Source organism: Crassostrea angulata, chromosome 9, assembly GCF_025612915.1.
Source record: "Crassostrea angulata isolate pt1a10 chromosome 9, ASM2561291v2, whole genome shotgun sequence".
Classification (NCBI taxonomy): domain Eukaryota; kingdom Metazoa; phylum Mollusca; class Bivalvia; order Ostreida; family Ostreidae; genus Magallana; species Magallana angulata.
Window position 1 is genome coordinate 20868119 of NC_069119.1, and position 24571 is coordinate 20892689.

The 24571-nt window shown below is 32.1% G+C and overlaps 2 protein-coding genes across 2 annotated transcripts in view; one reads left to right on the top strand and one right to left on the bottom strand.

The window, feature by feature from the left end:
• LOC128163963 (uncharacterized) overlaps positions 1 to 15682 on the top strand; it is a 29982-nt gene extending 14300 nt beyond the window's left edge. Inside the window, exons 2-7 of the mRNA XM_052827663.1 lie at positions 2078 to 2147; positions 3069 to 3249; positions 5006 to 5217; positions 8353 to 8595; positions 12433 to 12501; positions 12887 to 15682. Coding sequence (XP_052683623.1) covers positions 2078 to 2147; positions 3069 to 3249; positions 5006 to 5217; positions 8353 to 8595; positions 12433 to 12501; positions 12887 to 13134 — 1023 coding nt within the window. The 3' untranslated portion in view covers positions 13135 to 15682. The remainder of the gene's footprint in view (positions 1 to 2077; positions 2148 to 3068; positions 3250 to 5005; positions 5218 to 8352; positions 8596 to 12432; positions 12502 to 12886) is intronic.
• A 7474-nt stretch (positions 15683 to 23156) lies between these two features.
• On the bottom strand, positions 23157 to 23957 carry LOC128162199 (uncharacterized). The gene has a single exon (XM_052825380.1). It carries the CDS (start codon positions 23955 to 23957, stop codon positions 23157 to 23159), a length of 801 nt encoding a protein of 266 aa, XP_052681340.1.
• Between the last annotated feature and the right edge of the window lie 614 nt (positions 23958 to 24571).

Consider the following 24571-nt stretch of genomic DNA (forward strand, 5'->3'; position numbering starts at 1 on the left):
TTATAACGAAGTAAAATCGCCCGTTCCTGGGACTTCGTTATAAGCTTGTTAAGGTCTTCCGTTTCCAACGAATGACCTTATAGTTTTCGTACGATTTCTTCTTATTATTATTATTAAGGTCTTCCGTTTCCAACGGGAGACCTTATTGTTTTCGTACTGTTTCTTCTTTTATTTTTTTCCACGAATTTTGTGCACGCGATTTCTCGCAAACTATTCGACAGATTTCGACCATTTTTTCACAGATGATTGCCAAGGGTATTAATTTTAGAAGTTTTTTGAAATTTTGAAATCGTCACTTCCGGTTCTGATATACAGCCGATTTTGTAAATTTTTACGACCAATTTTGTGCAGATAAAAACTCAAAAACTATAGGAGATATAATTATGAAATTTTCAGGATAGGTAGACCATAGTTTGAAGTTGTGCACAATGCAGTTTTTTTTACGCCAGTGGCGCAAAGTTTAGGAGCTCGCCTAGGCTCGAAAATTGGATACGAATTTTGAATCAAAATTTTCATACGTTTTGATCTGTATCTATTTATCAGTTGATATTTTGTTAAGACATATATAACAAATGTGGTAAAACATTAAAAGTTCTTTCCAACAAAATTAAGAAAAAGGGGCTGGCCCCCTTTTTTAGGGACCAAGGCACTCGTAAACTCTTTTACAAATAACTTAAAAATAATCAAGATTTTGTAATGCATTATAGAAGCAAAGTTGTTGATCGTAACAATGTCTAAAAGGAAAAATTATTGCCACGCCCTTTTATTACGTAATTAGGGGGTTTTAGGGGCCAAAGTACTTAAACTTTGACGCAATATATCTTGAGAAGGAGACATATTTTGTTAAGCATTGTAGAAGAAAAAATGATTGCATTGATGATTTTAATCGATTCCATTAATCAAAAAACCAATGTCTTTTCTCATGAAGGATCTATAGGGCTGGCCCCTAAAATATTCAATCATTTGTATCTCAAATATGATCAACAATTGTAGATGGGTTTAAAAACAAAAAATCTTAGTATTCTTAAGACCGTTCCAACAAAATCAAGAAAAAGGGACTGGTCCCTTTAACTAGGGGCAAAGACACTCGTAAACTTACAAATAACTTAAAATCGATAAAGATTTTGTAATTCATTATAGAAGTAAAGTTGTTGATCGTAACAATATCTATCAGCTAAAATCATTGTCACGCCCATTTATTACGTAAATAGGGTTTTTAAGGGGCCAAAGTACTTAAATTTGACGCAATATTTTTTGAGAAGGAGACATATTATGTTAAACATTGTAGAAGAGAAAATGTCTGTATTGATAGTTCTAATCGATTCCACTTATCAAAACACCGATTTCTGTCCCCATTAAGGATCTATAGGGCTGGCCCCTAAAATATTCAATCATTTTTATCCAAAAAATAAACAACAATTTTAGGTAAGTGTAAGAACAAAAAATGTTTGTATTCGTGAGAACTTTCGAATGAATTCAAGAAAAAGGGGCTGGCCCCTAAATTAGGGGCCAAGACACTTGTAAAATCTTTCACACATACCTTTAAATCGATTACACAGGATGAAGCTCTGCCATTCAGTTAACTGATTGTTAACTGAATGGTCTGAAAAGGTGGCTGAATGGCATAGTTATGCCATTCAGCCACCTTTTAGTTACCTTTCAGTCACCTTTCAGTTGACTGAATGGCAGAGCTTCATCCTGTGTTAAGAGTTTGTAATATATTATTGAGACAAAGCTGTTGATCGTAACAATATCAGTTAGTAAAACTCATTGTCACCCCACTGATGACGTAATTAGGGATCTAAGGGGACTTAAATCTTAAATCTTTAATGTGATGTATGTGAAAAGGCAAAACACTTTGTTAAGCATTTTAAAGGATATTGACAATCTTATACATTATCTGAAAGGAAGGGGTTGAGTGGAAATTGTGAAATTTCATTGATATTTTAATTGTATTGTTTAAAAATTGAACGGAAGACCTACTCGTTACTCGTAACGAGATCGTATCTAGTTTAACTGTATATAATTGTGATCATTAAAATAGGTGCTGGTTTCTATGTCGTGGTTCTGTTTACAGATGTATGACGTTGTTCCTGTTCTGTTGATTTTATGTACAATTGGACGAAAAGCGCTCAGTAATCTACAAGGTACGTAAAACCTAGATAGTACACGAGGAAAAGTCTAGTGTCAGTAATGTATGTGACTTAAACCATTGGTTTTGTAAACAACGCGCTCTTCCCCAAGCTCGTACATTGAGGGTTGGCATAAATGGTGTTATGGCTCAACTTAAAGTGTTAACTGCTAAATGATGTCGATGCAAAATGTTGATTATTGATGAAGGAAAATGCATGTCACGCTGTTATCTTATTATGCATTGGCTTTTTTTTTTTACTTTTGAGCTACATTTAAATGACATCATTAGCTAATTAATAGAGGCATTTGATTAGGATCGTGGACATTGGGTAGTTTGTATTGATCAACATCTCAATTTAAGCATGTTTGTGATAACATAAAGTTAATTTGAATAGTCATTAATAGTATTTTCCCGGCTCCACTTTAATTTGTAAATTATTAATAACACCATACTTAAAGAACTTTTTCGCTATAACATACAATAGAACTCTATAAATGGACAAAAATAACAAGGATATACCAAAATATAGTGTTTAATAACATTTTATTCTTTCTATTATGAAAAACGTAATCCACATTAAATAAATGTAAGATGTACATGGTTTTTGTTTATTCGGTAACTATCGACGATAGATATGTTTTTAATAATTTTGAAGAAAACAAAAACCTAAAATTGAAATCCGACTATGAATTAATGAATTAATGCTAAAACACTTGCCTTCTCATATTAACTCGATTGCAGTATTTAACTCTATACTTTTGATCGGTCCTGATTATTATTGTTTCTGGTCATATCCCGCAATAATCTTTTTGATGGATGCAATTTTTAGCTGACAAAATGTTGTTTTGAGCTTAAAGCAAATAATACTCATATTTGATATATAAGTATCTAATAAGTCTTTACGCTTATAGATATATTTGTATTCTTTTTTTAGAATCAGATCCAAAATGCCGTTACCGGGTGCACTTTCCAAAGGCTTCATGGCACACAGCGTATGACGTATGTGCCGGAGAAAACAAAACTTTAGCGAAAATATCTTCCCAAATAGAAATACAGCTTGTAGATTTAGTGTTGTTAGACGTAGAGAAACTTATCGAACAGCTTGAGGTGAAAACGTAAGTACATCGTTTAATTTGATAATTATAATTAAGAACTCTTTGTCCAAAACATTTATATTTAGTCTGTCCTGAATTCCCGTTGCCATCGCTTCTTGATGATTTGATAAAAAAAAAAATACAACCAAGCACACCTTACAGCTTAGAATAATTGAAGTTAAAACAATAAAAGAAAAAAGTCAAAGAAGCCTCTTTGATATTTCATCTCCAGTTGTTCGGAGATATTGACAAGAGTGAAACACAAGTTTCTCACAGGGATATACAATGGAAAAGTCTAATTTCTTTTATCCATTTGAACGTTCTCGGAAGATAATATCAACTTTTTTTTACTACTTCCATGTCATTTGCAATTCAAATTCACCGAAGACTTTTTAAGCTGTTTTTTTTTGCAAGAAAGAATTGCTGGGTCAATGCTGGAATCCCACTGTCGTGCGATTCGTTACGAAACTACGACTGACAAATCGTATTATAACTGATCGTTATCTATAACTCTAGGATTAGGTATGAGGGGATAAGAGTCGATACGTCCATATGCGATTTGTTGAGCTTTGATAGAAAAAGGCAACAGTACTAGAAATATTTTAGGTGACGCGATCTGTCACGATCTTATCAATATTTTTGATTCGAAAAAAAAATATGTTCAGATGATATTGTCAAGACAGAATTCCCTATTGGATCTCGATATGATCCGAACATCACGATTTGAGAGGGTTGTCTACGTGTATATTTTTTTATACGTTACGATACATTTAGCAGGACATGATATGCTTTGTTGCTATGCAGAATGATAATGATGGCAATTCTTTTCAAGATCAAGATTAAAGGTGATCACGATATGTGCTACCATTTGACCCAACAATAAATTCATTTCGCCTCCCTGACCATTTTTTGACAATATTAGCAAATCGCAAATGAACGCAGCGCAGCTTAGTGTTTGCCTTCATCAAGACTGATCCTGCTCATTACGATTAGGGGCACGATAAAATGCGACGTGAAGTGCTTAAAAACGATGTAGGGCGATCTATTACGATAATAACGAATAATTTCGATTGAAAATTAACCGTGTTAATCCCAGGATTTTGTTTTGACGATCAAAAATGTTCTACGCTTAAGACGATTGCCACGACATTCCTCAAGATCGTTTGAGATTTGATACGATTACTCTACGATTAAAACCGCGATTTCAATCGTGCCGCGAATCGTGATATAGGAAACGTGGCACGATATATGCACCAGTGTATTTACATCCACCAAGTATGATTCCCTAAATTTCTTTTTGTTGAAACTGACAGGACTGAAATCTGTATGCTCCGTTTATCGATTCGTCGAAACTGTCAGCAACAGAAAAATCACGGACTGTACGAAGTAATCATGATGCCTGACTCGAAATTCCCATAAGAGACGATTTGACTTTTTCTTTTATCTAACGTACTGATGAATATTAACAATAATTTAGCTAATTGTACCTACCTATTACGATCAATTCATTAATATGTTATAAGAGATGATGTTTCATGCGGGATATGAATGTGACGACATTGCAGAAAAAAATACATAACCCGCGTTAGCTTCCAAAGAAAGTATTTTACTGTTTAAATAACTCTACTGAATGAATGTAGTTTGGAAAAAAACATATTGTTAGGAACGAGAACCTGGAATAGACAATACTAATTAAGCAATATACGATATATTTTGTTTATTATTATTAAAAAAGGACTTTTGTAGAATCTGAAATGTTTTGACTTTATTTGAATAGAGATTTACAAGGCGTATGGATTGAGGGGTTTCGACGGTCTTCCAACAATGAAACCATGCAACAAAACTGTCGGAGTCTAGATCCTACGTTTAACATAGTGACCGCAGCAGAGGACGATATACTATGTCTCTACTATAACTACACAGACAAAAAGTTCTATGCAGATAATTGTAGTACAGACAGGGCGTTTCTTTGTGAAAGTATGACTACTGGTGAGTAATAGCGATTTGACCAGCTTGCTGGTTTCTTTTGTGTGTTTTTTAGTTTTTTGGGGGTTTTTTTTGTAATAAATTATTAATATAAGTTATTTTATACAACCATACCCCAAGAACGTGGGGGAATAAGCCTAGGGATAAAACCAACTAAGTCCATTTGAAAAATCCACATATTTTTTTCTTATGAATATCATTTTTGTTACATTTGTTAAACTTATGTATTCATTTACATTCAGTATTGCAAAAATCTTAAAAATGTTACTTCAAATTTAGACATCAAAATATGGATATTATACGTTAATTTAGCAACGAAATGCTGATGAAATCGGATGTTCAGACCAAATTATTTTATAGAGTGGGTAATCACACCATTTTTTAAAGAACATATACTGATAAAACATGAAAAGTTTATGTTTTTCAATTTTCCAAAAAATGGCACCAAGACCCAATCTATGGTAAAAAGTAAGTTTTCTTCTTTCAATTTTCAAGATGATCAAGTTTGTTTTTTAAATGGTTAAAACATGATGTAGCGGTTATCGAGGAGTTCTTCGAAAATAAGTATGTTGAAGTTGGTGTTCGATTCTAATGAACCTGGTAAATATTTTTTTTATATCTTTGTTTAATTTCTTTAAATTTGAAGAACTCGCTTGACGTAAAGAAATAAAAAATGCGTTATTGTGAATTAAACACAATCATGCTCTTAATCATCTTATTGAATTTTATTTACTGCTAAATAAGTTCTCTTTAGTATTATTTTTAAGAATAAAAGTGTTACTCTGTTGAGGGGGCAAAAATTAGACTTTAAGACTTTAAGGTCTATCAACAGTCTCGATTGAAGTCAACTTTTCGTAAGTTCTATGCTTGTGACCTTGTCAGTCTGGGTTGTATGCTGACTGACATTTTTTATACTTATTATTAGACAATTCTTGAAGGACCAAAATTAGTTCAGGAGAACAATAACTAACATTGACGAGGAATTCTATTTGCAAATAAAATAAACCGCTATGCTTGGGGACAAAAGTTGCGCCCATATAATATGCCAACTTAGTGATGGGGTATTTAGAGAAAATTCTTTTTGAAAGAATATCAGCAGTGTTGGATGCCGATCTTAGTACCTAAATACAACGGATTTATAATTCAATCCCATGGACACGCACCAGTGTCTGGATTTTAGATCGTGCCATCCGTCCCACTTTCAACGCAATATTCCGTTTAACATGGCACGGAGAATCTATAAAACTATCACGGCCAAAACCTTACGTTCTAAACATTTGGAAGAATTAAATATATTTCTTCAACGACAGAAATACTCGATAAAATTAATCAACGCTAGAATAAAAAGAGCTTCACAAATTCAATTGCCGGTTTCCCAATGATTCCAACAACGAGGGGAAACTTGCTTTTGCTGTAACCCACAATCCAATAAACAGGGCTGTTCTAACAGACGCAGGAAAACTTTATTCTATCTTAGAACAGTTAGAAAATATGAAAATTAACTACCTTCGGAAGTCATTATCAGAAGCCGACGACAAGCACCGAATCTTAAACACTTGTTAACCAATGCCCGATTTTCAATGCGGGAAGAAGTTCCATTCGTTTAAAAAATGCGGCGATCTGAGGATGTGGTACATGTGCTTACATAGAAGAAGGGAATAAAATTCTACTAAATTCCGGGATGGAAATTCGTGTCAAATCATCGATAAACTGTAAATCGAAAATGTAACGGAACAGAACTGTATACAAAATACATCGTATTATCTTTTCCACGCAGACAAAGGGTTAAAGTCAACTCTAGAGTCCACTGAACTTCTCCCCATGTCTTCAAACTGAGGGTCTTAGCCTCCAGAAAGTAGAATGAAAATTATGTATGCTTAACAAACATAAAGTTACATATAATTACTCAAATCAAAATAAATATAATCAGTAAATGTATTGCTTCCAGCTTTTTTTAAAAACACAATTTTCCAGATTTAAATGATTTATCCCCAAAAAATTAAATATTCTATATATTATTCAATGTTTTGACATTCTTTTCAAAATAGAATCCTAAAACTAATATTTCCCATGATATTTCAAAATTGAAAAGAAAATTCCACCTCTTGCAATGTGTTTTTTACTAATTTACAACTAAATAAGTCTTCGATCATTTGACAAAATTTACATTCGGCTGATACATCTTTATTTCACTTACTTACACTAAAATTAAATAAAAGTATACAGTTTAATAACTTATAATTGAATTTAGCAACTCTCTTATCATGCATGTATTTTATTTTTTGATGACAGATATTTTTCGAAATGTTTCCAGCCGATAGATATTAAACAATTTGTTTTATCTGTTTTCAATACAGATTTCTTAAATTTTATATTCACAAAAATAGAAATAATAAAATTTCATTCTGTTTTTTTTATTATGGCAAACTTTAAAGAAAAACCTTGCATTTTGTTGTACATTTATATATTTTGCATATGAACAATATACTTATTTAATCAAATCTATCTATATAATTCCTAAAACAAGTTCTTATCATAATTTACTCACAAAAAAAAAAATTTTCTTCTCCATGATGAAAAATAATTTACAACATGTAAATTCCCATCTACATCAAACGTATCTTTTGCAAATAAAATACCACATTTAATCGTATTTAAAGGACAATTGTTTTGCTTTGTATGTAAAAAGATAATTATTCCAGATAAATTCTGTTAAGGATTCATCTCTTTACAGGTGATTGATTTGTCCCATTTTTTTTTACATTTGTTTAAGTCCTTGTACAGCAAAAAATATGACTGTTTAAATTAAATAAATAGTTAACTGTAGCGCTTTCAGCCATGTCGGCTCATCAGACAACTATGTATATAAAAGTTATGTTTTGTTTACTAGTTATTAATTTTGGAATTCACTTCCCATGGGGCAGGTCTGAGTAACTCGGGTAACATACTGGCTGATGTACAGCTAGCCTTTAAGTCTTTATTGATATTGATTCTACAGTCACTGTGGTATTTGTGTAACAAGTAAAAATCATTTAAACACACTTATAAACCTATTATTTCATTCAATGGGTGAAAAGCAACTTCCAAGAGCTGTTACAGTAATTTAATTAATTATTAACAACGTTACTCTCATTGCAGATTTGGAAAATTGTATGATGAATAATGGGATAACATCGGTCGTAAGTGATATACCGAATGGAATATGTGAGTTGAGGAGTAAGGACGCTTCTTTAATAACCCTAGAAGAGTGCAAATCGGGTTGTTTGAAAGAATCTAGATGTTATGCTATAGAATACTCATCATTCTGCAAAGAATATATGTACAAGCATGAAACATCCCGGTGTTACTTTGGAAGAGGAACGGTGTTTATCGACCACAAAGGTATGGTTTTCAGTTGTTAAGCATCTACCTTGGATAATAATTATATTTAATCATAACTTCTAAAATCGTTGTGGTTATATAAGGATAAAAAAATGATTTTTAGTATTATGAGATGATCAAATCCAAAAAAGCCAAAAAGGTTTAATCATAATGATACATTTTATCACGCCCGACTGTTTTTGATAACCTCATAATATTAAAAAATGGTGCCATATTATTACATCTATATATTTTATAACACTTGTTCAATCAAATATTAAATTTCAATGTATTGAAAGCTTTACTTTTCGTATGATTATGCTAGCCACGCTTGTACCCAACCATACATGTACGTCAGAAATGATGAAATGTAAATGTTTTTGAAAATTCGTTACAAAGATTGATTTGTAGTGCTTTTACAGACAAAGACACTGGAAAATGTAAATATCATCCATTACAGTGATCAAGAGGCCTATAACACAGCCTACATTGCCTACAAAAAAAACAAGGCGTATCAAAGAACAATCAGTATTATAGATCGCCTTAAGAAAGAACCAGATTTGTTGTTCCAACATGGAGAAATAATTGCTGAAAAGTAGAGATGTGGATTTATTTAAAAGATTAACTCAAAAGATCTGATATATATATATATATATATATATATATATATATATATATATATATATATATATATATATATATATATATATATATGACCACTAGAGTAGTCATAATGCATAGTTAAATAATCATACTAGAGTAGTCATAATGCATAGTTAAATAATCATAATGCATTTTTTGGTAAAACTAAAATATGTTAGACGGGCAGTATGCTATTCGTATGGAAGTAGTGACTTGATCCTTTTCCACTGGTGAGTGTGGTATGAAGTGAACCTTTCGATATATATTTTTAATGCTAAAATCAAAATATGTCAGAAGGACAATACGACTGTAGCTGTAGTGATACGCTGCAGTGATACGCTGCACTCTGAATGCATGTTTGATGAACTTTCCTCACCAATTCATCAGTATTGCTTCAATATTACTAAGATTTCGTCTCAGCAAATACGCAGTGATAACGGACATTAAAAAGCATGTTTTAATGTAGAACCACAAGAAGACAGAGACGTTACAAGATTCTTTTGGGTTGATGCCCCCCCCCCCCCCCCAACAAATCCTAATGGATAGTTATTGGACTACAGATTTAGATCTGTATATTTGGAGCAATTTGTTCTCCATTTATCTTGAATAATATGCTGAAGAATTTAAAGGAAAACATCTATATTGACACCAAAGAAAACAGAAGATCTATATGTTGACAACATTAGTTCAGGCTTTCGGAAAAAAGAAGTGCTTAATTCTTCCTACAGTCAGACTCGATCTATATTTGCCAAGGCTGGATTCAACGTTTAAACATGGGGCTCAAACTAAATAAGTCCTTAAGGAATATGCCAGAAAATATGAGGTGCTAGACAAGGACGCTGTTGTTGAAGTTTAAAGTATGAAATGGAATGTCAAAGAGGATAATGTAACATTTGCTATACGGGAAATAGGTAGCACAAAGAAAAAATATGCGACGAGTTAGCATTCTCTCTGATTCTCATTGTCATTAAAATATCTGGTGTCATTTAAAGTTAGTCTCTGTTTTAACAGACTTTAACTTAGCTTTAAGAATTTTGGAATCTATATTAAAGAAGGTGTTTTAGCTCCTATGCTATTTTTCCTAAAATTGTTGAACATAAAATGGAAAAATTCGAAGTTAAAGAGTTCGGTGTAAATCTTATTTTGCATGCATCATTGTACATAAAGCAGTGTAGAATTTTATCAGGAAAGTATGTAGTAACTTTTATACGACCATGAAATAATTTTGATAATGGTTCCACATACAAATGTGGCGGACTTCACGCTTTATGAAAAAAAAGAATTCCTCATTGCATGTAGTTAAAAAAAACTGCCTTTTTGAAACAGAATGAATTTAATCTAAACGTTTAGAATCAGGCAATTTCTTGAAAACCGCCATTTTCGATAAATATTATTTATAAAAAAATCACTAATACCTTGGAAATCTAAGAATGCTGTGTTAAATTTCACCAGTACAATTCATTTAAACAATAAAATGCTTTCTTTGGTGATTAATTCGGGATATGAAGGTAGCGAAATTTCAGAGAAAATACATTACCCACATAAGCTGGTTTTGTAATTTTTTTCTGCAATGATCGCTACCCTCATAACCTGCATAAATTATTAAAGAAAGCATTTTATTGTCTATATAAACGTCTTTCTTTACACTAAGTAATAGAAGTGAGTGTAAAAATAAGCAAAATTCACTTAATTACTGTAAATGTACATAAGAGCGTTAGCTAAAAGATACAGCCAAATCATCTCCTGGGAGACTTTGAGTCTGACATCATTATGATTACCGAGTATTTCGTGCAGCCCGTTATTTTTTTTTTAGGTCGTTTTAGGTTTCGATCAATCCATAAACAGGGTGTGTAGATTTCAGTCTGGCTGTTTCTGTAGAGCTATGAACTAATTATAAACTTGTATTGTGATAAAATATGTTCTTCTGAACAAGGGAGTTCAAAACAATGTTCGCATTAATGTAGAAAATTGTTTGTTCCCCTTTTTATGAAATAACCGGGTATTCAGATTCATGTACAGGTTGTTGAAAGTATGAATCGGTTATGAAGCAATATGTAGATAAAATATGTACGGATATGTACAGTTGTTAACTCAATATATCCCAGTGACCTTGAAATATTAGTAGATACCACAAGTTTCATACTTTGATATTTTGGTAGAAAAAGACGCTAAAAATTACCTAAAACAAAACTGTATATGATAAACGTGATGATTTTAGATTTTCCATCGTCAACTTCCTTTACTTATGTAGACATTTACCATCGTCACCTGCTTATGGGGTTTATGTCTCTCATCCTATTTGTTATGCAAGAACGTGCTTTAAATACGAAGAGTTTCTTAAACGAGGTAAGCTACTAACAAACAAGTTGTTGAAACAAGAATATCAAGAACCTCGACTAAACTCATCTTTACGTAATTTCTATGGTCGATACAATGACCTTGTCAGCTAGTTTAATGTTTCAATAAGACACATCCTGACTGACATTGTCCATCTTTGTTAAACCATTATTTATTCACCGAACAGACTACAGTTTCTTCCGATTTTCATGCCCTTGACAATGAGCACACGGCGGGTGCGACCGTTCGGCAGAGCATGCTTAGTCCTCCTTGGCACCTGATCCCATCTCTATCTTTTCAGAGGCCCGTGTTGCTCTGCTTTGAATTTGTATCTTGCTTTCTGGATTTTCGAGATGGTTGACAGTTTGTTATTGTCAATTTCATTCATGCGTTAGGAGAATTATATTGCTTTCAAAGTAATGGGTATATATATTTTAATGTAGATTTCTCAACTGTCTGTTAGACACACTAAAAACAGAAGTAGATATTAACTCTCATAGCAGTGTTCTATCAGTTAGCTTATATGATTATCTGGAAAATGTGTCGTAAATATGTCAACTTGGTACCGACTAATGTAACATATTGATTTTTTTTTCTGAATGACATAACCATTTACATTTTAACTAAGTTGTTTTTCACTCCCTCGTTAAAATCATGAAGTAAATACATGTCAAACAATTTCAGATTTAGCAGTCTGTCAAGGAACTTATCAGCGCGAGCCTTTTGGAGTTCATGTGTTTGAATGTTGATACATGTAAAATGTACGAGGATTGAGACATCAGAAATATTTCCCTTTCGAAATGTGTGAACCATTTCAAACTTATATCTTGGCACAAAAAATGTTGCTGCTACATGAAAGTCATTTTTTTTCTTTTTAAGGCCTCTTCATTTACCATCCAACCCTACCATCGCCGGCCGCTGCAAAACCATTTAAAGAATGGTGTCCAGGTAAACCGAAAACTGCTCTGTTTGTCTCCATTTGAGTGCTTATCTACATTTTGCATTAACAAATGCTAAAAGATGTTATTGAAGCTAATAAGACATTTTGAATTAATTGGGTAAAGAGAGCAATCGCCCAATGGCGTTTGACGCTATATATGCTCTTTTGAGGGACAGATTGATTTGATGGGGTGTGGTATTTGTAGTTTTTTTTAAATGGTTGCCAAAATTATTAAGCATGCTATTAACATAATAAGCTATTGTGGTAATTTAAATATTTGCCAACGAACAAAACTATTGATTCACCGGTGCATTAATTCGCATATTGAGCAATACCAAAGCTGTGGTGGAAGGGTTTATAGTAATATTGCTAGGTTTTTTTTTCTTTTAACAGAAATTACCCAAGAAATCATACAAGAAAAAATAGAAAACATTCAAAAAAACTTGACGGTGAACAAGAAGGAGACAAACCAGTATATCCGGACGTTAACCAGCGCCCCCGACGAGCGGCAGTCGGCCAAGAACATCGGCATCGTCGGGGTGACCGTCATCTCTGTCGTGTTTGGAGTCATCATGTTATCCGACTGTATCAACGTCGTTAAAGGAATCCAAAACAAATGTAAAAGGTCGGAGGACAGCTGAATATTTCAAACAGGTTCCAATGCATTGGTTGCATCCGTCTACATTAGGATTAGGATCCTAACAAAAAGGTCCAACAAGTTCTTACGTATTACATTATTTCATTTTATGCCTCCTCATTCTCTTACCTACACATCAAACAAACTCACAAATGTGTTGAAAATTTTTATTGATCAGAATATGATTTTATCCTAATCAAAACATATAAACATTGATGTGCATCATATCTAGTACATACCAATAATTCAAGTAGAACAAAAATCAAAATACTGTAACTGTAAAAAACATATGTTAAAACCAACTGCAACATATACCGGTAATATGTAAAGCAGAATATTATACAAGGTAAAACTATGCATTCAAACACATAGGAAAAATTATTTATAATACAAACTGATGGCAGAAGGTGGGAAAATAGGCGCTTGTGTTTATCGTTTTTCCCTGTCCCGTTTTAGATGTATTTATACATTGCAATGTCATTGTGTGCCTACGTATTGATACAAAACACATCGATTTAACATTAAAGTCTTCTATATAGAACGTGTAAAATTAACCAATTTTAGATACTGTTTAAAAACGACGTTTTGTTAAATTGTTTGTATCAATAGATGTGGTTGAATATTGTCATAGCTAATTGGTTATAGTATTAAGCTTATGAACCACAGATCTTGAGTTCGAATCAACTCCGAGCATTTCTTTATATTTTCTGAATTAAATTTGTGAAAAAAAATATTTTTTTATCCAAAATTGCATATTTTTTCACTCATTTATATACATCAATATATATTTATCATAACCAAGTAATTTTCTGCTGATTTGATAAACTACTAGTAATTCAAGGTGTAGTGAATGTCACTTTATATTAATTAGTTAAACATTTTCATATTATATTCATGAATATTTTATCAAAAATATTTACACTTAAGTTTTTATTCAAACAGAGATTAGAGGATACGTGTGTATAGTTTGTCTGTATCTGGTATGTATTACCAATAAATTCCCCTATACGATCGAGCAATTTTCGACAGATTTATGATGACAGATAAAGGTACAATGTCAAAGATTACGCGTATGCAAAAATAAGTTTAAAATTCGAATACCGAGGGACCATATGGCACAATATCTTTTGAACGCCCATTTAAAGTCATTTTTGCTCAGGTGAGCGATGTGGCCCTAAGGGCCTCTTGTTAGTATATTTATTATAATTTTATATTTTGTTACCATTTATGTGTATAAAATTTACCCAAAACGATACCATTTTTGTAAAAATACGTACATAATGGGGATAACGTCCAGTTTCTCTACTAGTTTCTTGAAAACGGAAGTGACGTTTAGCTTGATTAAAATAATAAACAATTACGGATTGTTGATAACACATGGTCAGTATTGCATTTGATTGAATATATTAAACATGGTCAACTGGCTGATTTTTTCCGTGAAACTCATAAAAGAATGTCTTTTTTTTTGGATTATTTACTAAACGCTCTCGTGAGCATGATTAATTTTACTTCCCAAACATTGCAGTTTTTACCTAGAGATTTGAAATGTTCCGAGTTGAACACGACAGTGTATAATTGTTATTTAAATTTGAATTAAGATTTGATTAAAAGAGTCCTTGCATAGAGATCTACATAACAATATTACAATATTGTTACAATATTGTTTTTGCATGTTGAAATGGTCGCTCATTTATGAGTGTGAATTGCAGTATGAAATTTAGGGGGTTTTGTTTGAATTCATAAAACATTGTTTCATTATTTACAAGCTATTGATGAAAAAATGTTGTTTTTTGTTGTTGTTGAATCATATAATTTACATTAAAAAATGCATTGTAGGTTGAGGCAACTCGTTTTAAACATGTTAATATGCCATTGTATAACTTCAAGATTGAGAGGTACTTAGTGTGAACTGTAGGCGTATGACATCAAAATAAATACATGTATATATCTCTTATTGCCTAACTAGAAAATAACAACAAAATTATCTCTTTTAATTATTCGACGAACTCATATAACTTCTTTATTATTAATTCGACATGTACAATGATTGCAATATCATCAAAATTAATAATTTTTCTTTACTCTATAACCCTCTATTTTACAGGAACCTTTTTAATAAAGTGGAAATTGAAAGATATAAAATTATATTCCCACAGTTTCATAGTGTAAGGGGGAGGGGGAATTGCAATCAATTTTTATCTGTTAAGGTGAGTCTGACTGGTAATTTACTGACAGCACAGCCTTCTTAAAATAAATCATAAAATAACTAGAAACTAAAATAAACTGTTGAATAACATTCTTGACAAACAGTCTATGATCTGGATATCTTTTATATCAGAATAGTATATATATCTTTTACTGTGATATTTAATATTTTGTATCTTCCATTTATCATGTGTTATATTTACACGATACAATAGCAAAATAGTTTCATTTCTCATTTTTCAATAAATGTTTTTTTGTAATTGCACTTTATTATAATTAAATGCCATGTTAATACATGTATAAAAATATTTGAAAAAATATCATGATTTTAAATATATATCTATCGTTGTTATTATTTTGGTATTAAAGCAGACAATGGTTTAATATACAAATGAATGTTATTGTGTTTTATTATATGATTGATTAACTCCGCTCTCTGATTGGCTCATATCCAACTATCTAGAAAAAACAGAACGTTATATTCACCTGCACGTGACCTAGGAGGTCAATATAACATTTGATTTTCTCTACATAGGACTAAAAATAGATCGTCCAATGAAATACCACGTTTCTCAATTTGTTCGGCTATGGCTTCAAACTAAAATTTTCGCTTGATAACAACTCAGTTTGATATGACTTTGTCTGTATAAAATCGTCGCTGGATCATATAATAAAATAATTATAATTGCTGTTTTTTCGATCAATATGATGGTTAAGCTACCCTAGAGTACAATTTTTTACTCGCCTCCGGCTTGGTGATTACTGTACTTCTCGGGTAGCTAAATCCTCTTACTGACATCAAAAACATCAATAATTGTATAGTATTGAGACAACACAGGCTTTAATTATGACTCACTCTGTTTTCGATGGTAATTTGATTATCTAAATTGATCAAATCCTACCGACAAATAAATCAATTAAAAATGAGTTCATTTTAATAGACAACGATTTTTTGTTCACAACGAAAACATTTATACAATGTAAATACAAGCAGTTTTTCTATGAAAAGCATTGCATAATCAAATGTAGAAAAGTTACATATATAATACAAATTAAAAAGTAAACAATTATTTTGCATGTACACAAGAAGGTTAATTAATATGACACAGTTACACAGTTCCAAATATACCGTGATGAAGACGATGATAATCATTATTTCTAACTGATTACGGAAAGCCTTGTCGTCTATGGGCCTGGCGTCTATGGGTCTGTCCAACTTAACACATTTCTGTAGACAGTCAGTTACAAATTTGTTGATATAGGTAGAATTCAATTTCATTCCTTAAAGGAAACTTACTTGCATACAGATACATGTACCATTTAAAACGTAATTTAATATTGAAACCGATTCGATTTTTTCTTCCATTGATATTTTTTGCAGTGTTATAAGATCAAAAACACATTGGCTTATTCCCAATTTCAATCCCTAGAATTTGAAAACAACGGATTTGAGTTTTAAATACATTATTATTATCTTCTGGTCGATTTTTTGATAAACACAATTACGTGGTTTGTTCTACAAGCGCAAGCGAGCAAGCAGCTGAATTTTCTTGATTATGACATCATTTGAATAATTTACCAGATTCTAACAATGGCAATAGTTGATTATTAGAAAAGTGTTTAATTAATTATGAATTGTAATGCAGTATTGCAAGATGAGATTGAAACAAAATGAAATCATCAACTTTCAACAAAATGTCAACGCAAACTATCGATCAATCCTTGCTAAATGTTCATATTTTTGTTTTCTTCAATTACACATAGAAATTTTTTCGAAGTCTTATGAGAACAATCAAATAATGGTCAAACAATCAGAAGTAAACATTATATATATATATATATATATATATATTGGTGTCCCATCGCTTTGTGACAATAACAACTTACATTCTAGTGACATTAAATTTGACTTAGTCTGATAAATGCTCTAATCGACAATTTATTGTTCCTGAGAGGAAATAATAAGTTTGGTACATGTTCTTAAACAACAAACCCTAACAATGCAAACAACAACAATAATAATATACCGTACCTTATATACATTGCTTATTTAAAACACCGTGACCTCGGCTGTGATGGACCGTGCTATGATTTTGTGAAAGGAAAACAAAAACAAAACATTTCTACGTAGTAAAATACAGCTAGAGATTATTATTTTGGTATGACAATGCTATAAATATGGTTAACTAAACTGAACATGTTAACATACTTTATATGTATTTTTATTTTTGTACATGTACATGCATGTATGTTATGAATTAACATTCCAATCTTCAAATTTATGATCATTTTCAAATGAAATATGGCAAAAATTACGTATTGAATAAAGGGGAAGAAATCAAGAACATTTTTTACAATTATACATTTTTATAAGAATTTGTATTTGTAAATAATATATTAATTCATATGAAACAAATATCACAACCTAAAAAGTCCGTTTACTGTTGGTTTGATGAGTTGGTATATTATTTATTTTTCAGTCATTAAATATTGTCTTCCCCCAACAAGGTTAAACAAAGATAGCTGGGAGGTAGGGTAATGCATGAATTTATGGAATTGTCGATACACTAAACAGGAAGGTTTACTATTAGGAATAAGAACTTGGGAGAAAACAGTTTCCTGTGTTTGTAAGGATGGAATGTTTACGAGATATACAATATAAAATGTTGTTTGAATTATCAAGATGCGATACCTACATGTATATAGGAAGCATTTTTCAGTTCTATTATAAGGTTAAAGTATCTCGAAAATCATTCATATCCAAGGCTGTCAAATGCAGGAACAAGATAATCCACCTGTAATATTTGATCACCCCAGTGGAGAATTTCAGGTAACAAGGCTTCACAAGCACATTGTCATTTCTCTTTATTTATTTTTTTAACAGTCGTTTTTTTTTCTTTTGTGTTATATCTATGACCGACGGTCAACTATCAGGAAAAGGTTTTTAATTGCCTATTGTTAATCATCTAATCATATGAATTAAAGAGAGCAAAAAGAAGATATTATAGAGTGCAACAAAATTTAATATTAATTATTTCAAACATTGTCCCGATCATAAACATTATTGCAGGTGAATGAAAGTGTGAATCCTCAGTTCGTAACGATGACTCGAGCACAAAATGAAGTTCTTTTGAATAGACGATCGACAGCCATTTGAATTATTAATGGAGAGGAACTAGCAATTAACAAGAACTTGTTTTCGATCCTTTTGATAATTTAAGGCAATAAAATTTGTTCAAAACAAAAAGCAGCATATTGATGAAAAAACTCTATTGCCACTTTTCATTCGATGTAATAACTATGATAATAAAAATTTGAACATGTGAGTTTCGAGAAATTTTGAATGTATTGTAGTGTTACTACATTTCCTCATTTTAAATTCCCATTAGGATTTTGGGAGAATTGATTATCAAAATTCTTGTCGGTGAATTAAAATTGTTTATAATTTGTACATTTAAATGATGTACATTGTTTTTTAATTAAAATGATATAAAAATGAATGTTGAAAAGACCCCCTTAAAACATTTTGATTTATTAGAAGGGGGTGGTAGGGCCCCAATAACTTGAATCATTTTAAAATTAAATGTTAACTTTATTAGAAAGGCAACATGATGAGAAATCTATATGGGTAAGTTTTCTAAAATATGCTGGCTATAAATATTTGTTATGAAATTATGTTAATTTTTTTTTAAATTCCAAAGGTTGAAAAAAAAAATAGAAGTTTTATTTATGTTTCTAACATAGAATCTATTAAGAGGGCTGAATAGTTGTGGACGTATTTGGACTGTATTGATCTCCTTCATCAGAAGAGCTCTATATAAAGATAGTCTTAGAGGAAAATACTTATTTAATTTAAAAGCTGAATTTTATAGATTTTTTTTTCTTTTAATTACCAAATGAAACTTTATAGCTTAACAAATCATATCTTAAGCTTTAAGGTAGATCTGATGGTTAATGTTTACCACCGAGCCTCCTTAACCTGCTGAAATCAACGATGGGGCCACTTCGAACACCATACCATTCCAAACATTATTTTTCAATCTTATTGTTTTGACTGTACATCTTTTCTTTCTGTCATGGTTTTTTTGATTGCCCAATTGGCAATGAACACTAAATGGCAGGTAGCGAAAGAATCACATTTTTTAGAGAAATTGTCAATTCAATTCAATTCAATTTATTTTCACTCAAACCGTCAACATGACGGTACATGAGGTACACATATATATATATAAATATTTACAAATGTATGTATAAAGTCAGAGGTACATGTACAGTACAAATTAGAGAGAAAAAAAAAGTATGAGAAAAAAGTGCAAATGTTCAAGGAGGACAGACTGATTCAAAAATTTCATTTATAAATAAAAAGAGTTTTTTGAGTTTTTTAAGTTTTAAAGTGGACAATAATTCACAAAATTTAAAAGTGTTTGGTCTTACACAAAATCTAGGTTCCAAGTATTTTTGTCTAATACATGAAAGAGCATTACATTCCAATATAAAGTGCATTTCATCGGCTATTTGATTTTTGTTACATAATGTGCAACATCTTTCATTAAGAGGAATGCCTAACCATCTACCAGTTTCTACAGGAAGTCGGTGATTCGACGTACGGAATTTAACAAGAATTTTTCGAAGTTTTGATGGCAGAATACTCAAATATTTTTCATATCCAAAAATAAATTTGAAAGTTCTATATATATGACCTTTTGAAGAATTTGCAATATCAGCCGACCATTTCTGCACAAACTGGTCTTTAAGCCTTTGCTTGACAGCATTTGTAATCCAATTAACATTTACAGTACATTGTTCATTCCAAATGTTTGAAAAACCACACTTATTAAAAATAGAATGTATACAATCAATCCATGGGTTTTTAGAAAAGTCATTATTACATTGATTCAATAAGTATTTGTAAAGTATATGAACAATTTTATTTTCTGGCCCGGTGAACAATTTTGCCCAGTATGAAACCATTCTAGTATATATATTAACAGATAACGGAAACCTTCCGGTTTCTCCATAAACCATGTATGATGGGGTACAGCTTTTTAAATTCAGTATATGTTTCAAAAATTTCAAATGAATACGTTCTATAGTTTCTATATTTTCAAAGCCCCATACTTCACATCCGTATAATAATACCGGCATTACTACTTTATCGAAAAGGTCTAACTGACACTCGACAGGTAAATTAAATTGCCTTATTTTCCTAATGACCCCATACATAGCCTTCTGTGCCTGTTCACAGAGATGTGTTTTTGCTTTTCTGAAAGACCCTGAACGTGAAAAAACAATTCCAAGGTATTTAAACTCTTTCACATTTTCAATTATTTCATTTCTAAAGTAAAATTCCCTTTTTATCATTGGACCTTTAGAAAATACCAATATTTTTGTCTTATTTATATTAACCGTTAACTTCCATTGCTCACAGTATAAATGAAACTCGTTCAGAGCATTTTGTAAATCATCAGGCGTTTCAGCAAGAATTACAGTGTCGTCAGCATAAAAAAGAATACATAGTTTAAAATACATAAAAAGTTCATCCTCTAAAGGTTTGGTAACACTCTGTAACCCAATTATATTTTTATCAATCATGAACTTTTCTAAGTCATTAATATATAACGAAAATAAAAATGGCGACAAATTTTCACCTTGGCGTACTCCAACATTACAGCTGAAAAATTCGGAAGATAAGCCATTCATACTAATTTTTGACTTAACCTCCATGTACATGTTTTTGATATAATTAAAACATTTCCCATTTATTCCATTTTTGATTAACTTACTCCAAAGACCATTTCTCCAGACAGTATCGAATGCCTGTTTAAAATCAACAAAAGCACAAAAAAGTTTTTTTTTCATGGACATAAGAGTATGGGATAAAAACTGTAGTGTTATTATATGGTCTAGAGTTGAATAGTTTTTTCTAAAACCTGCCTGGCTTTCGCTGATAACGTCAATCTCTGATGCATATATCTCTAATCTATTGCTTAATATACAAGTAAAAAGTTTTCCTAGGCAACTTAATAATGTAATCGGTCTATAGTTCTCAGGATGTGTTGGGTCGCCTTTGTTTTTATATATGGGTTTCACAATACCTACAAGCCATTCATCAGGAATAAAACCATTGTCAAAAATAATATTAAACAACTTGTTATATAAAGGTAGAAATAAAGAAACTGTTGCCGAAATGTGTTCATTAAGCACCTCATCATACCCAGCGGCTTTATTATTTTTTAGTTTCTTTACGGCTTCTAATATTTCTTCATCTCCTATGGTACTGTTAAGAATAGCATCAGACATTTCGATTTCAGCATTCGATAAAAAATCACTATATTCTATATTGGGTTCATCGTCATTTTCACAATCATTAATACCTCTTAAGTAATCAAACATATTATTAATATCAACAGCACACTTATTCGATGATTTTGATGTATTTAAGATTTTCCAATATTCCTTGGAGTTTGTAGAGCGCAAGTTCTTAAGTTTTCTAGTTAAATCCGTTTTGTAACATTTGATGCATTTATCTATTGTGTGCTTGTATTTTTTACTCATTTCTTTAAGGTTGTCTTTGTTTTCAGATGACTGACATTTTTTATGAATACGTTTAGCCAAATGAAAGCTCTTCCTTGCTGCTCTACATTCTCCATTGAACCATGGTTTCTTGTTCACTGTGTTTGTATTATCCGACGAAAAGTTTTTATTATATTTTAAGCCAAATGTTATTCTAGCTGCTCCGGAAAAAACGTCACATAATTCTCTGGTAATATTGGTAATATGGCTTCGGCTAATGTTCTCGCCAAGCATTGACAAATCGTGTAATTTGTTATCAATAGATATTACAGCTGATCTATCGATATTGTTACAAAAGTCGTCCGCTTTACCTGGACACCATAATTTTACACTTGGGTGATTTTCACCTATACAACTGTGGGTTGGTTCCTTATTACAATATGAAAAAGAAAACGATATAGGATTGTGTACATCTGAATAAAAATTGCAAAAATCAGTGACATCAAAGTTCTGTAAAATTCTAAATACATTCGTAGTAGCTAGAACATAGTCCACAGTACTACTGTTTTTACAAGTTGTCCCGCCTATATTTTTATCACTGCCAAATCGGCTATTAACAATGTAGACTTCATTATTTTTACAGAATTCAATTAACTTATATCCATAATTATTCACAATGGTATCTTGAACAATTCTCTTAAGCGGTATATTATAGCTTTCAAAGACCAATGCCCGTTCAACAATATCGGGTTGAAAAATATCTGTACATCCATTTAGATGCGCTAGAAAATCATCAGAAATGAAGAAATCATTCAAATGACCAACTCTGGCATTAAAGTCGCCCATAAGACAAAAACATTTAGATTCATTTGTAATATTAATTAACTCTTGTTCTATTTCTATAAAACAGTCGGGTGATGCATATCTACTACCTTCAGGCGGTATGTAAACAACGCCGCATAATAAGTCGTCAGTGGAGTTTAGTAACATTTTGTCTAATTTAAACCAAAACACATATTTACTGTCTGTGTTCATTATTTTTATATACTTAACAATGTTATCCCTGACCGCCAAGATGATTCCACCAGAGCGGGTATTTGTAAGTTTACGTCTGTTTTTCATGAATGTTACATATCCTGGTATTTGAATATTATCACAGTCGTCGGTTTTGGTTTCAGTGAAACCTACCACATCATAATTCGTAATAAAGTCTGTGAATTCTTGATAATTTAACTTATTTTTTACACCACATACGTTTAAGGAAAGAAACTTAAGATCACTCGTCGCAGTCCGTTCTCCCGCGGGTCCCTATTTACCAGAAGGAGTTGATCCTTGGCGTTGTCTTTTGTTTGGCTGTCGGTCACTTCGGGGTGTCTGTTGACTCGCATGGCTTGGTCCAGTCTGTCGCGTAGATGCTGTTTGACGGGCGGATTCCACAGGTGGAGTATAAATCTCACCCTCAATGTACAGGACATCGCGGACCAGCTTTGCGCGTTTTTTCTCTTTCTTGGCCTGACGCATGACAGGGTAGAGCTTTTTTCTCCTCTCTTCAATTTCCGGGGGATATTGTTCATTCACCCAGACATTTGATCCTTTCAGCTTCTGTGCCGCATGTGTTCGGATGAACTCCCTATCCTTGTAATATGTAAATTTGGCCACAATATTTCGTGGGTGTTCATTAAATTCGTTCCATCTGCCCATTCTGTGAACACGTTCAAAAGAGATTTCGTACTCGAGCTTGTATTTTTTCTGGAGGAAATCCTGTAGCAGGGCCTCGGTGTCTTCCCCTCTTTGTTCCGGGATTCCTGAGAACACGAGGTTATCCCTCATGGACCGCGCCTTGAGATCCGTCATTGAGTTTTGTAACTTTTCATTAGCGTCTTCCATTCTTTTCATTTTATCAGCCATAATATTTTCGGAAAGTTGTTGTTCTTGTCTGTACTGTTCTAAGCTTTTCCTGTTGTTGTTTATTACGGTTCTATTTGCTTCTGCCGTTTCCTTAACTGAATCGAACACTTCTCCTAAGGAGCTCACATTGGTTTCTAGGTTTTTGAATTCGGATTTCACACTTTTTACATCATTATCTAGCTTCTTTGCGCGGGATTCCATTGCGTCAATAGAGCCCCGAATTTCTCTTAAAGACAAAATTTCTCCCTCAATCGTGTTCAAACGATTTTCTAGATTATCGTTTTTTAATTCAATGCTCGTAAGTTTTGTGTTCATTTGGAGTAGGAGGGTATGAATAGATTCCAAAGTCACATCACCCTGAATATTTACTGTTGGCTGACCATATATGATTGAGTGACTTTCCTCAAGAAGTTTTGACGTGTTCATTTCAGACATTGTTCAGTTGTAGTAATTCACTTTAATGCTAGTTTGTAATAAATTGCATTTGTACAATCAGACATAAGTCTACATAAGTTTCAGGACACAGGTTTCGAGACCACGGATCGCTGACTACTACACTATTCAATACGGCACAAACAAGACGTGGGGTGAGTTGATCTCACGGACACACACACAAATAGATATATGTACTTGTGTAGAAAGTTTTTGATAGCATAGGTAGTTCTTACAACCTAAATAAATTCAATAGTTTCAACAGAGTTGGGTCCTCCTTCACAAGACATATGCATATGCAGAGTTACAGTTCTCTTATAGATGTTTAAGACTTGTTTTTTTAAGTTTTCACCGGAGCCCAAAACAACAACGACTTACCGGCT